Raw genomic sequence first — 15,349 nt, 5'->3', positions numbered from 1 at the left:
GTTTTGTCTTTTTTTTTTTTTTATTTGGGGTGCACAAAAAAACCCCCCAAAAAAACAAAAACGAGCCAAGCGCTGATCAGCTACGTGATTGGCTGATCAGCGCTTGGCGGCAAGCAGGCAGGGGTGGAGTGGAGAGGGAGTGGGAGGTGGGATAGTTAGAAAAGAGCCACGAACTATACTTACGGGATGGATCAGAACAGCAGCAGGATCACAGGAGAGATGGAGGGAGAGCAATGACGCAGCAGATGGGGGGCAGCAGCGGATGAAGGGGAGCAGCAGATGGGTGGAGGTGGATGTGAAAGGGTGGCGGCGGCTGGGAGAGGGCACAGCGGATGGAGGAGCGGAGGATGGGGGGTGGGATAGATTGGGGATAGCTACCTTACAGGATGGATCTCGGCAGCAGGATCACAGCAGATGGAGGAGGCAGCAGGTGAAGGAGGCAACAGATCGGGGAGGGTGAGAGGTGGGCACGTGCAAGGATCGCTCTCCTCAGCATCCACGGACGGAATGAAGCTGAGGGGAGCGGTCACCTACAGGTCAACAGCCCCAGATCCACGGTGACTGGAGAAACGATCACAATGCTAGTCTCTCCAATCAGAGCTGGGGGCGGGTGAAACAAAGATCACCCAGCTCTAGCCAATGATCAGTGCTATATCTGCACTGATGATGGCTGGATTTCAATGTTTTAGCCATTTTCAATGGTTGAAACATTACAGTGGCTGTAATTGGCTGACAAATGCCGCTCAGCCAATCACAGCCTCCGTAGGTTAATGACCATATAGGGGGCAGTGAGTAGAATTTCAATATTTGCAAATACTAAACTTTGCAAGGTAATTAACCCCTTAGCGGACCCATGACGTACTGGGTACGTCATGGCGAAGTTGCAGCCCCGGAGCCCGGGCTCTCGCTCACCCTGACTGTAGTGGGAAAACAAGTGGAGGTGCTGCGGCTGGAGACTTGTGTGAGAACACTTGCCTCAGTGACTGAGGAGGAAGAAGCAGCAGACACGGTTGAAGTGGCATCCGTTGTTTTGCAAGGCCCCTCTAGGCCACGTTATAGCTCAGTAAAATTCCCAGAATAATTCATGTTGGTCGCGCATTTGCCGATTCATTCAGGTAGTAGTCAAATTATTGGAATTTCTGCCTCTACTGATTGAAGTAGCAATCCAAAATTCAAAAGTGGCTCTTTAACGAGCCTTTTCATATGACTAAAGATGGTGTTACACGCTACATCGCTAAAGCGATGTCGCTGGGGTCACGGATTTTGTGATGCACAGCCGGCCGTGTTAGCGTTGTCGTTGCGTGTGACACCTATTAGCGATTTTGAATCGTTGCAAAAACGTTCAAAATCGCTAATCGGTGACATGCCCCCCTAATCTCAATTATCGTTACTGCTGCAGTAACGATGTTGTTCCTCGTTTCTGCGGCAGCACACATCGCTGTGTGTGACACCGCAGGAACGAGGAACCTCACCTTACCTGCGTCCCACCAGGAATGAGGAAGGAAGGAGGTGGGCGGGATGTTTGTCCCGCTCATCTCCGCCCCTCTGCTTTGATTGGACGGCCACTTAGTGACGTCGCGGTGACGCCAAACGCACCTCCCCCTTGAGGGAGGGATCGTTCGGCAGTCACAGCAACGTCACAGAGCAGGTATATGCGTGTGACGCTGCCGTAGCGATAATGTTAGCTACGGCAGCGATCACCACATATCGGTCGTACGACGGGGGCGGGTGCTATCACGCTCGATATCACTAGCAATTGCTAGCGATGTCGCAGCGTGTAAAGCCCGCTTTAGGCTTGATGCCAGATCAGAACCTCAATTTGCAGACACTGTGTTTCGCGGTGATTGCACTAGAGCTTGTCTCCTTCCTCCCGGAAGGGACAATTTGCATATTTCCCAAAGGAGCATTGCAGCTATAAGACTCCTCACTGGCAGACAGATTGTATTGTCAGGTGTCCGCAAGGAGAAGTTTTCCCCTTAGATGTTTCTACCGAGTTGTGGGGTTTTGGTTTTTTTTTTATTTATTTTTTTTACAAAGTTGGTAGATAATGTAAGTTGGGTCATTCTTTGCGATCTCAAAAAAGGCCCAGGCTAGGCAACCCTTCCTACCATCTGCAGACCCACGAGTTGTGGATGAGAATGAAACGCTTGGCGTAGTTGCATCACTACGTGTTTGTTCGAGAAGCGGCAACGTGATCTCCTCGCCTTCCTCCTCTGCTGAGCTACTTGGCTGCATGCCTCTGGATTCACAACAAGTGGGATCTACAACCTTATCGTCATCCTTTCGGTTGTCCCACTCCTCACCCAGAGTCACCCTCCTCCTTTTCCTGCCTCCACAGTACAATACGCTTGTGCCGCGGGTATCGGAGTCTCCTCCACCCCTGGGGGGTTAACGTCTGTTGATGAGGGTCTGGATCCTGCTCAGACCCTACTTTGTCTAGATTAGGATACAATTAACAAAGATTTTGGGTATCAATGCAGATGCTTTTTTCCTCTCAAGTCTGGGAATCTTTGGAGCAGACCTCTGATACCCATGGGATAGAATGTGTGAACAGTTCTGAAGACGAGCTCATCTGTGGTTCCCCACAGTGATGGGGCGATTGGAGAGTTGTAACATCCAGGGAACAAGAGTAATTGGGGTGCTACCTCTGAAGACTGTGCTGTGTGATGAGGAGGAGAGGCCATTTGACGCGCTTGACATCCACTGTAGCACATACTCCTTCTGGCCCTCATCTATAAGTTATACCGCTGTGCGGCTGCCAAAGAAAGGGAGTGGAGCAGCCATCCAGTAACGGAAGCCGGCAGCTGTGTTTGGGTAGGACGTGTCGGTGTTTGATCAGTAGAGCTTTCAGGAACATTAGCACCTACCCTACATACACCACCCCTATTCCCCCTTCCACCACAATCGTGGTATTAACTACTCATATTTAATGTACCTTTCCCCTCTTTTAACCAGCTGTTTCACAACCCGAGACCCACACCTGTGTCACCTATCACTAAATTAACAATCAGTATTTAGATGATGAATTGGCAATTTTTGGTGATCCTGCCGTCTCCACCGCTCTCATTACACAAGAATGAAACATCTAATACTGGAGGAGAAGAAGGGAATTTTGTTTACTTACCGTAAATTCCTTTTCTTCTAGCTCCAATTGGGAGACCCAGACAATTGGGGTGTATAGCTTCTGCCTCCGGAGGCCACACAAAGTATTACACTTAAAAGTGTATACACCCCCCCGTGCATCACGGGCTCCTCAGTTTTGGTGCAAAAGCAGGAAGGAGGAAACTTATAAATTGGTCGAAGGTAAATTCAATCCGAAGGATGTTCGGAGAACTGAAACCATGAACCAAAAGAACAATTCAACATGAACAACATGTGTACACAAAAAAACAACAGCCCGAAGGGAACAGGGGCGGGTGCTGGGTCTCCCAATTGGAGCTAGAAGAAAAGGAATTTACGGTAAGTAAACAAAATTCCCTTCTTCTTTGTCGCTCCATTGGGAGACCCAGACAATTGGGACGTCCAAAAGCAGTCCCTGGGTGGGTAAAAGAATACCTCGGTAAAAGAGTCGTAAAACGGCCCTTTCCTACAGGTGGGCAACCGCCGCCTGAAGGACTCGCCTACCTAGGCTGGCATCTGCCGAAGCGTAGGTATGCACTTGATAGTGTTTCGTGAAAGTGTGCAGACTCGACCAGGTAGCCGCCTGACACACCTGCTGAGCCGTAGCCTGGTGCCGCAAAGCCCAGGACGCACCCACGGCTCTGGTCGAATGGGCCTTCGGCCCTGAAGGAATCGGAAGCCCAGAAGAACGGTAGGCTTCCATAATTGGCTCCTTGATCCACCGAGCCAAGGTTGACTTGGAAGCCTGCGACCCTTTACGCTGGCCAGCGACAAGGACAAAGAGCGCATCCGAGCGGCGCAGGGGCGCCGTACGAGAAATGTAGAGTCTGAGTGCTCTCACCAGATCCAACAAGTGCAAATCCTTTTCACATTGGTGAAATGATGAGGACAAAAAGAAGGTAAGGAGATATCCTGATTGAGATGAAAAGGGGATACCACCTTCGGGAGAAATTCCGGAACCGGACGCAGAACCACCTTGTCCTGGTGAAACACCAGGAAGGGGGCTTTGCATGACAGCGCTGCTAGCTCAGACACTCTCCGAAGTGATGTGACTGCCACTAGGAAGACCACCTTCTGCGAAAGGCGTGAAAGAGAAATATCCCTCATTGGCTCGAAGGGTGGTTTCTGAAGAGCCGTTAGCACCCTGTTCAGATCCCAGGGTTCTAGCGGACGCTTGTAAGGAGGGACTATGTGGCAAACCCCCTGCAGGAACGTGCGTACCTGTGGAAGCCTGGCTAGACGCTTTTGAAAAAATACAGAGAGCGCCGAGACTTGTCCCTTAAGGGAACCGAGAGACAAACCCTTTTCCATTCCGGATTGAAGGAAGGACAGAAAAGTGGGCAAGGCAAATGGCCAGGGAGTAAAACCCTGATCAGAGCACCAGGATAAGAAGATCCTCCACGTCCTGTGGTAGATCTTGGCGGACGTTGGTTTCCTGGCCTGTCTCATAGTGGCAATGACCTCTTGAGATAACCCTGAAGACGCTAGGATCCAGGACTCAATGGCCACACAGTCAGGTTGAGGGCCGCAGAATTCAGATGGAAAAATGGCCCTTGAGACAGCAAGTCTGGTCGGTCTGGTAGTGCCCACGGTTGGCCCGCCGTGAGATGCCACAGATCCGGGTACCACGACCTCCTCGGCCAGTCTGGAGCGACGAGGACGGCGCGGCGGCAGTCGGACCTGATCTTGCGTAACACTCTGGGCAGCATTGCCAGAGGAGGAAACACATAAGGTAGTCGAAACTGCGACCAATCCTGAACTAATGCGTCCGCCGCCAGAGCTCTGTGATCTTGAGACCGTGCCATGAATGCCGGGACTTTGTTGTTGTGCCGAGACGCCATGAGATCGACGTCCGGCGTTCCCCAGCGGCAACATATCTCTTGAAACACGTCCGGGTGAAGAGACCATTCCCCTGCGTCCATGCCCTGGCGACTGAGAAAGTCTGCTTCCCAGTTTTCTACGCCCGGGATGTGAACTGCGGAGATGGTGGAGGCTGTGGCTTCCACCCACAGCAGAATCCGCCGAACTTCCTGGAAGGCTTGCCGACTGCGTGTGCCGCCTTGGTGGTTGATGTATGCCACCGCCGTGGCGTTGTCCGACTGAATTCGGATCTGCCTGCCTTCCAGCCATGGCTGGAACGCCTTTAGGGCTAGATACACTGCCCTTATCTCCAGAACATTGATCTGAAGGGAGGACTCTGGCTGAGTCCAGGTACCCTGAGCCCTGTGGTGGAGAAAGACCGCTCCCCACCCTGACAGACTCGCGTCCGTCGTGACCACAGCCCAGGATGGGGGCAGGAAGGATTTCCCCTTCGACAGAGAAGTGGGAAGAAGCCACCACTGAAGGGAGGCCTTGGCTGCCCGAGAAAGGGAGACGTTCCTGTCGAGGGACGTCGACTTCCTGTCCCATTTGCGGAGAATGTCCCATTGAAGTGGGCGCAGATGAAACTGCGCAAAAGGAACTGCCTCCATTGCTGCCACCATCTTCCCTAGGAAGTGCATGAGGCGCCTCAAGGGGTGCGACTGGGCTCGAAGGAGAGATTGCACCCCTGTTTGTAGTGAACGCTGTTTGTCCAGCGGAAGCTTCACTATCGCTGAGAGAGTATGAAACTCCATGCCGAGATATGTCAGTGATTGGGCCGGTGTCAATTTTGACTTTGGGAAATTGATGATCCACCCGAATCTCTGGAGAGTCTCCAGAGCAATGTTCAGGCTGTGTTGGCATGCCACCCGAGAGGGGGCCTTGACAAGCAGATCGTCTAAGTAAGGGATCACCGAGTGTCCCTGAGAGTGTAGGACTGCTACCACTGTTGCCATGACCTTGGTGAAGACCCGTGGGGCTGTCGCCAGGCCGAAAGGCAGTGCCACGAACTGAAGGTGTTCGTCCCCGATGGCGAAACGCAGGAAGCGCTGATGCTCTGGTGCAATCGGCACGTGGAGATAAGCATCCCTGATGTCGATTGATGCTAGGAAGTCTCCTTGGGACATTGAGGCGATGACGGAGCGGAGAGATTCCATCCGGAACCGCCTGGTTTTCACGTGTCTGTTGAGCAGTTTTAGGTCCAGAACGGGACGGAAAGATCCGTCCTTTTTTGGCACCACAAACAAGTTGGAGTAAAAAACCGTGGCCCCATTGCTGAAGGGGAACAGGGATCACCACTCCTTCTGCCTTCAGAGTGCTCACCGCCTGAAGAAGAGCATCGGCTCGCTCGGGGGGTGGAGATGTTCTGAAGAAACGAGTCGGAGGACGAGAGCAGAACTCTATCCTGTAACCGTGAGACAGAATGTCTCTCACCCATCGGTCTTGGACATGTGGCAACCAGGCGTTGCAAAAGCGGGAGAGCCTGCCACCGACCGAGGATGCGGTTTGGGGCGGCCGAAAGTCATGAGGAGGCCGCTTTGGGAGCGGTTCCTCCGGCGGTCTTCTTAGGACGTGACTTAGACCGCCATGAATCGGAGTTCCTCTGACCCTTCTGTGGCCTGTTGGACGAGGAGAATTGAGATCTGGCTGAGGGCCGAAAGGACCGAAACCTCGATTGTACCTTCCGTTGTTGAGGTCTGTTTGGTTTGGACTGGGGTAAGGACGAGTCCTTTCCCTTGGATTGTTTAATGATTTCATCCAATCGCTCGCCAAACAGGCGGTCGCCAGCAAATGGCAACCCGGTTAAGAACTTTTTGGAAGCAGAGTCTGCCTTCCATTCCCGTAGCCACATGGCCCTGCGGACTGCCACCGAATTGGCGGATGCTACCGCCGTACGGCTCGCAGAGTCCAGGACAGCATTCATGGCGTAGGACGCAAACGCCGACGCCTGAGAGGTTAAGGACACAACCTGCGGAGTAAAGGCACGTGTGACTGCATTAATCTCAGACTGACAAGCTGAGATAGCTTGGAGTGCCCATACGGCTGCGAATGCCGGAGCAAAGGACGCGCCGATAGCTTCATAGATGGATTTCATCAGGAGCTCTATCTGCCTGTCAGTGGCATCCTTAAGTGATGCACCATCTGCCACTGCAACTATGGATCTAGCCGCCAGTCTAGAGACTGGAGGATCCACCTTGGGACACTGAGCCCAACCCTTGACTACGTCAGGGGGGAAGGGATAACGTGTGTCATTAAGGCGCTTAGTAAAGCGCTTATCTGGAAACGCTCGGTGTTTCTGGACTGTATCTCTGAAGTCGGAGTGATCCAGAAACGCACTCCGTGTACGTTCGGGAAACCTAAAACGGAATTTCTCCTGCTGAGAAGCTGACTCCTCAATCGGAGGAGCTGGAGGAGAAAGATCCAACACCTGATTGATGGACGCTATAAGGTCGTTTACTATGGCGTCCCCTTCAGGTGTATCAAGGTTGAGAGCGGTGTCAGGATCAGAGCCCTGATCTGCCACCTCCGCTTCATCCTCCAGAGAGTCCTCATGCTGAGACCCTGAACAGTGTGATAAAGTCGAGGGAAGCTCCCAGCGAGCCCGCTTAGCCGGTCTGGGACTGCGGTCCGTGTCGGAGTCCTCACCGTGGGACCTATGAGTCGCCCCAGGAGCACTTTGCTGCTCCAACCGAGGGGGGCCTGGGGTCAATGATTCAACTGTGCCCTGGGCCTGTGTTACCGGTCTGGACTGCAAAGCTTCTAGTATCTTAGCAGACCATTTATCCATAGACTCAGACAGTTTATCAGCGAATACTGCAAACTCTGTCCCTGTCACCTGGACAGTGGCAGCAGGTGGTTCCACCTGTGCCGAGGGTCCCACCAGTGGCAGAGGCTCCGGCTGAGTGAGTGTCACAGGGGCCGAACATTGCACACAATGAGGGTAGGTGGAACCTGCAGGTAGCATAGCCGCACATGAGGTACAGGTTGCAAAGTAAACCTGTGCCTTGGCACCCTTGCTTTTTGCGGACGACATGCTGTTGTCTCCTCTTAGAGCAATCAGAGAGGGTATATAGCCAAGAGCAAATAGTGCGGCCGTACAGAGTAAATGTATACCATATAAGCATATAAATATACACTTCGGCACCCAGGGGGCCAGCACCTAGTAACAGGTGCGGCTTACCGACCGCCCTCAGCGGTTGTGTGACCACCAGATTCCCTGCCTGGGCCTCCCAGAGCTGTGTTGTCTCCCCTCTGAAGTTCTCCAGCGTCAGAAGTGCTGATAGGAATGGCTGCCAGCGTTCTGAGAGGAGGAGGGGGCCGTGGGCGTGCCTCAGAAAGTGCGGGAATCTGGTGCCCCACGGTGCTCAGTGAGGGGGGAGGAGGATACGAAGTATGCTCCAGCCCTCAGCGCTGACGTCCAGTGCAGCGTCCCGCCCTTACCCCTGACTGGCAGGCCCGGGGGCGGGAATATGCGGTCTAGGCCGCAAAAGCCGGGGAGTAAAGTTATAAGCGCGGCCGGCAAACAAGCGCGGTAGTCCCGGCGCACCAACACACCCAGCAGCTGCTGCAGCGTCCATAACACAGGCGCTCTATGCGCCGTCCCCAAGGGGACACAGAGTACCTCAGAGGAGCAGGGCTTGTCCCTGACGATACCCGGTCTCCTGTCCAGCAGATTCCCCCAGGGGCTGCGGAGGGAGCACGGTCCCAGTGCCTGGTGACCGGTTAGGATCCCACTTCACCCAGAGCCCCTAAGGGATGGGGAAGGAAAACAGCATGTGGCTCCAGCCTTTGTACCCGCAATGGGTACCTCAACCTTAACAGCACCGCCGACCAGAGTGGGGTGAGAAGGGAGCATGCTGGGGGCCCTGTTAGGGCCCTCTTTTCTTCCATCCGATATAGTCAGCAGCTGCTGCTGACTAAAATGTGGAGCTTGCGTGGATGTGTGCCTCCTTCGCACAAAGCATAAAAACTGAGGAGCCCGTGATGCACGGGGGGGTGTATAGGCAGAAGGGAGGGGTTTACACTTTTAAGTGTAATACTTTGTGTGGCCTCCGGAGGCAGAAGCTATACACCCCAATTGTCTGGGTCTCCCAATGGAGCGACAAAGAAAACAAGACTGAACACAAGGAGGTCACAGCCGTCTACACCTCATAGGAGAGATCTCCATCTACCTGAGGATCCTGTGGAGGAGGAGCGGGACATCTCTCTGGGGTCGTCCTCGTACTGGAGAGACCTGCAGGAGACAGACAGGACGGACATCATTATTACATACAGATAATTATAGGCCGGGTGTATTCAGTCCTGTCTATTACCTGGTGATGTGCGGGGCTGGGGCTCCTCCATCATCACCTCCTTGTACCGCTCCTTGTGTCCTTCTAGATACTCCCACTCCTCCATGGAGAAATAGACGGTGACGTCCTGACACCTTATAGGAACCTGACAACACAATGATACCGTCATCACCCAGAATCCTCCAGTGCCGTCCTGTATAATGTCCCAGCATTCCCGGCAGTGTCACCTCTCCAGTCAGCAGCTCCAGCATCTTGTGGGTGAGTTCTAGGACCTTCTGGTCATTGATGTCCTCATGTATCCGGGGGTGAGGTGGAGGCCCCGGGATTGGGCTCAGGGTTCCTCCCCGTCCTTCAGACACAGGGGCCTGACAGCGATCACTGGAGGTCTTCACTACTGTGTAATCCTGAGTGTGGAGACATTAATAATATCACTACAGACATTTCCAGAGTCCATCACCTCCCCGGTCATATCCTCTGTTATTCCCATAGATAATGATGTAATGTGATGACATCAGAACCTCTCACCTCCCCGGTCATATCCTCTGTTATTCCCATAGATAATGATGTAATGTGATGACATCAGAGCCTCTCACCTCCCCGGTCATATCCTCTGTTATCCCCATAGATAATGATGTAATGTGATGACATCAGAGCCTCTCACCTCCCCGGTCATATCCTCTGTTATCCCCATAAATAATGGTGTAATGTGATGACATCAGAGCCTCTCACCTCCCCGGTCATATCCTCTGTTATCCCCATAAATAATGGTGTAATGTGATGACATCAGAGCCTCTCACCTCCCCGGTCATATCTTCTGTTATTCCCATAGATAATGATGTAATGTGATGACATCAGAGCCTCTCACTTCCCCGGTCATATCTTCTGTTATTCCCATAGATAATGATGTATTGTGATGACATCACAGCCTCTCACCTCCCCGGTCATATCCTCTGTTATCCCCATATATAATGATGTAATGTGATGACGTCAGAGCCTCTCACCTCCCCGGTCATATCCTCTGTTATTCCCATAGATAATGATGTAATGTGATGACATCAGAACCTCTCACCTCCCCGTTCATATCCTCTGTTATCCCCATAGATAATGATGTAATGTGATGACATCAGAACCTCTCACCTCCCCGGTCATATCCTCTGTTATTCCCATAGATAATGATGTAATGTGGTGACATCAGAACCTCTCACCTCCCCGGTCATATCCTCTGTTATCCCCATAGATAATGATGTAATGTGATGACATCAGAGCCTCTCACCTCCCCGGTCATATCCTCTGTTATCCCCATAGATAATGATGTAATGTGGTGACATCAGAGCCTCTCACCTCCCCGGTCATATCCTCTGTTATTCCCATAGATAATGGTGTAATGTGGTGACGTCACAGCCTCTCACCTCCCCGGTCATATCCTCTGTTATCCCCATAGATAATGATGTAATGTGATGACATCAGAGCCTCTCACCTCCCCGGTCATATCCTCTGTTATCCCCATAGATAATGATGTAATGTGGTGACGTCACAGCCTCTCACCTCCCCGGTCATATCCTCTGTTATTCCCATAGATAATGATGTAATGTGATGACATCAGAACCTCTCACCTCCCCGGTCATATCCTCTGTTATTCCCATAGATAATGATGTAATGTGATGACATCAGAACCTCTCACCTCCCCGGTCATATCCTCGGTTATTACCATAGATAATGATGTAATGTGATGACATCAGAGCCTCTCACCTCCCCGGTCATATCCTCTGTTATCCCCATAGATAATGATGTAATGTGGTGACATCAGAGCCTCTCACCTCCCCAGTCATATCCTCTGTTATCCCCATAGATAATGATGTAATGTGGTGACGTCACAGCCTCTCACCTCCCCGGTCATATCCTCTGTTATCCCCATAGATAATGATGTAATGTGATGACATCAGAACCTCTCACCTCCCCGGTCATATCCTCGGTTATTACCATAGATAATGATGTAATGTGATGACATCAGAGCCTCTCACCTCCCCGGTCATATCCTCTGTTATTCCCATAGATAATGATGTAATGTGGTGACATCAGAGCCTCTCACCTCCCCGGTCATATCCTCTGTTATCCCCATAGATAATGATGTCATGTGGTGACGTCACAGCCTCTCACCTCTGCAGTAAGATGGGAGAGGAGCTCCAGGGTGAGGGGAATGATCCTCGCCGCCATTTTGCCTCTTTTCTTCAGAGGATTCTTTATTGGAGGAATCTGAATGGAGAAAAGATGAGAAGAGAAAATAACGGAAACTTCACAGGAAACAACTCGGAGAAACGTCTCCAGAGGATCCGGCATTTACCCTTATTCCCGGCTTCTGCCTGTAGGTGGCGCTGCACTTGCTCTGTGGCCAGCACTGGGGGCGCAGGCGCAGTGTGACATTAGTGTGGCTGGGACTTGTGGTGCAGCGAGTCTGTGTCTCTGCAGAGCGCTGGGATCTGGAGTTCTCCGCTCTGTGCTGGGGGAGGACACGTCCTGCAGATTTCCTGAGGGGTGACGTCACCGGAAGGGGCGGGGCAGAGCAGAGCTGCGGGCGGAGTAGAACTGTGGGCGGGGCAGGGCTCGGGGTGTGCAGAGCTGTGGGCGGGGCAGAGCTGTGGGCGGGGCAGAGCTGTGGGCGGGGCAGGGCTCGGGGTGTGCAGAGCTGTGGGCGGGGCAGAGCTGTGGGCGGGGCAGAGCTGTGGGCGGGGCAGAGCGGACGGATCCTGACCCTGAGGTGGAGAGGATTCAGCGGCTCCTCATTGGTTCTAGAACTTTCCTCTCAGACTGGATTTTGCCTCCGGTCATTTCTTGGGGCTGCAGCTCGTGTATATCTCACAGGGAATGGCCTGAAGCTGCAGCACGGGGCTGTGGGGGCTTCTATAAGGAGGGGATATGGGGGGCTACACAGGGCAGGGGGAGGGGCTGTGGAGGCTTCTATAAGGAGGGGGATATGGGGGGCTACACAGGGCAGGGGGAGGGGCTGTGGAGGCTTCTATAAGGAGGGGATATGGGGGGCTACACAGGGCAGGGGGAGGGGCTGTGGAGGCTTCTATAAGGAGGGGGATATGGGGGGCTACACAGGGCAGGGGGAGGGGCTGTGGAGGCTTCTATAAGGAGGGGGATATGGGGGGCTACACAGGGCAGGGGGAGGGGCTGTGGAGGCTTCTATAAGGAGGGGATATGGGGGGCTACACAGGGCAGGGGGAGGGGCTGTGGAGGCTTCTATAAGGAGGGGGATATGGGGGGCTACACAGGGCAGAGGGAGGGGCTGTGGGGGCTTCTATATGGAGGGGATATGGGGGGCTACACAGGGCAGGGGGAGGGGCTGTGGAGGCTTCTATAAGGAGGGGGATATGGGGGGCTACACAGGGCAGGGGGAGGGGCTGTGGAGGCTTCTATAAGGAGGGGATATGGGGGGCTACACAGGGCAGGGGGAGGGGCTGTGGAGGCTTCTATAAGGAGGGGGATATGGGGGACTACATAGGGCAGGGGAGGGGCTGTGGAGGCTTCTATAAGGAGGGGATATGGGGGGCTACACAGGGCAGGGGGAGGGGCTGTGGAGGCTTCTATAAGGAGGGGATATGGGGGCTACACAGGGCAGGGGGAGGGGCTGTGGAGGCTTCTATAAGGAGGGGGATATGGGGGACTACATAGGGCAGGGGAGGGGCTGTGGAGGCTTCTATAAGGAGGGGATATGGGGGGCTACACAGGGCAGGGGGAGGGGCTGTGGAGGCTTCTATAAGGAGGGGATATGGGGGGCTACACAGGGCAGGGGGAGGGGCTGTGGAGGCTTCTATAAGGAGGGGATATGGGGGCTACACAGGGCAGGGGGAGGGGCTGTGGAGGCTTCTATAAGGAGGGGATATGGGGGGCTACACAGGCCAGGGGGAGGGGCTGTGGAGGCTTCTATAAGGAGGGGGATATGGGGGCTACACAGGGCAGGGGGAGAGGCTGTGGAGGCTTCTATAAGGAGGGGGCTACACAGGGCAGGGGGAGAGGCTGTGGAGGCTTCTGTAAGGAGGGGGATATGGGGGGCTACACAGGGCAGGGGGAGGGGCTGTGGAGGCTTCTATAAGGAGGGGGGTATGGGGGGGCTACACAGGGCAGGGGGACGGGCTGTGGAGGCTTCTATAAGGAGGGGGGTATGGGGGGGCTACACAGGGCAGGGGGAGGGGCTGTGGAGGCTTCTATAAGGAGGGGGATATGGGGGGGTTACACAGGGCAGGGGGAGGGGCTGTGGAGGCTTCTATAAGGAGGGGATATGGGGGGCTACACATGGCAGGGGGAGGGGCTGTGGAGGCTTCTATAAGGAGGTGGATATGGGGGGCTACACAGGGCAGGGGGAGGGGCTGTGGAGGCTTCTATAAGGAGGGGGATATGGGGGGCTACACAGGGCAGGGGGAGGGGCTGTGGAGGCTTCTATAAGGAGGGGGATATGGGGGGCTACACAGGGCAGGGGGAGGGGCTGTGTAGGCTTCTATAAGGAGGGGGATATGGGGGGCTACACAGGGCAGGGGGAGGGGCTGTGGAGGCTTCTATAAGGAGGGGGATATGGGGGGCTACACAGGGCAGGGGGAGAGGCTGTGGAGGTTTCTATAAGGAGGGGGATATGGGGGGCTACACAGGGCAGGGGGGGGGGCTGTGGAGGCTTCTATAAGGAGGGGGATATGGGGGGCTACACAGGGCAGGGGGAGGGGCTGTGGAGGCTTCTATAAGGAGGGGGATATGGGGGGCTACACAGGGCAGGGGGAGGGGCTGTGGAGGCTTCTATAAGGAGGGGGATACGGGGGGCTACACAGGGCAGGGGGAGGGGCTGTGGAGGCTTCTATAAGGAGGGGGATATGGGGGGCTACACAGGGCAGGGGGAGAGGCTGTGGAGGCTTCTATAAGGAGGTGATATGGGGGGCTACACGGGGGAGGGGCTGTGGAGGCTTCTATAAGGAGGGGGATATGGGTGGCTACACGGGGGAGGGGCTGTGGAGGCTTCTATAAGGAGGGGATATGGGGGGCTACACAGAGCATTGTGGCATTTTTCTAATCTGCTTTTGCTATTGAAAACATTATGAGGTCAGATACCTTTCAGATGATGCGGTTTTTTAAAAACCCGATCTGCTTTTGCAGCTGAAAAACGTATCCTCAAAAAACGCAACAAAAACGCTGTATGTGAATGTGGCCTTAGATCAGGAATAGAGCAGCCATGTATAGGACATTTCATAACTTTCCCAAATTCCTATGAAAAAATATTCAGCACATTCTGCATTGAACTACTGTCCCCAATTTATTATATATTTTAGGAGTCGGAGTCGGTGCATTTTATAACGACTCCACTAAAAGGAACACCGACTCCACAGCCCTGGTTACATGCAGTCAAAAGCTAGAAAGATAGATAAGTGGATGGATAGATAGACATAAATAATGTTCCACTCACTTGCATTTTGTAATCTTGCACCCTTTAGTGCCTTTCATGTGGCACTAAAGGGTGCTTAGCCTTGTATTTAACCAAAAAATAAATAAATAATTAAAATCTGATGTGGGGTCCCCCCTATTTTTGTAACCAGCTAGGCTAAAGCAGGCGGCTGCAGCCTGAAGACAACAGCTGGCAGCTTCCCCTTGGCTGGTAATCGAAAACAGAGGGCACCCCACGTTATTGTTTTAAATTAAATAAATAATTTAAAACAAAAAACATGGGGTTTCCCAAATTGGATCACCAGTCAAGGTAAAGCGGACAGCTGTGGTCTGGTGTTCTTGGATGGGGGGAGGGAGGGTAGTAGAGCAAAAAAGGGGATAGATAGAGCAGATAGAGACAGTGAGATGGTAGGGGTCAATGAAGGATTAGGGGGGGATGGGACATGCAAGGAACGTAGGGAGGCTAGGAGTAATAAAGGTGTTAATAGGATTAAATGTCTACTGGCAAATGCAAGAAGTCTTGCAAACAAAATGAATGAATTGGAGACTCTTATGTCGACCATGGATTATGATGTGGTCGGCATTACGGAAACCTGGCTGGATGAAAGCCATGACTGGGTGACAAACATACAGGGTTATAGTACATTTAG

At 53.3% G+C, this 15,349-nt stretch overlaps 1 protein-coding gene across 1 annotated transcript in view; it reads right to left on the bottom strand.

Moving 5' to 3' along the window:
* The window catches only part of LOC142257063 (uncharacterized), a 63,664-nt gene extending 51,859 nt beyond the window's left edge, over window positions 1-11,805 (bottom strand). Inside the window, exons 1-5 of the mRNA XM_075329122.1 lie at window positions 11,614-11,805; window positions 11,430-11,525; window positions 9,500-9,676; window positions 9,294-9,417; window positions 9,153-9,214 (exon numbers count right to left, since the gene is read on the bottom strand). Coding sequence (XP_075185237.1) covers window positions 9,153-9,214; window positions 9,294-9,417; window positions 9,500-9,676; window positions 11,430-11,486 — 420 coding nt within the window. The 5' untranslated portion in view covers window positions 11,487-11,525; window positions 11,614-11,805. The remainder of the gene's footprint in view (window positions 1-9,152; window positions 9,215-9,293; window positions 9,418-9,499; window positions 9,677-11,429; window positions 11,526-11,613) is intronic.
* Between the last annotated feature and the right edge of the window lie 3,544 nt (window positions 11,806-15,349).

Source organism: Anomaloglossus baeobatrachus, chromosome 1, assembly GCF_048569485.1.
Source record: "Anomaloglossus baeobatrachus isolate aAnoBae1 chromosome 1, aAnoBae1.hap1, whole genome shotgun sequence".
In the NCBI taxonomy this organism is placed as follows: Eukaryota; Metazoa; Chordata; class Amphibia; order Anura; family Aromobatidae; genus Anomaloglossus; species Anomaloglossus baeobatrachus.
Note: the sequence above shows the minus strand (reverse complement) of the source record. Positions and strands in the feature narration are given on the sequence as shown.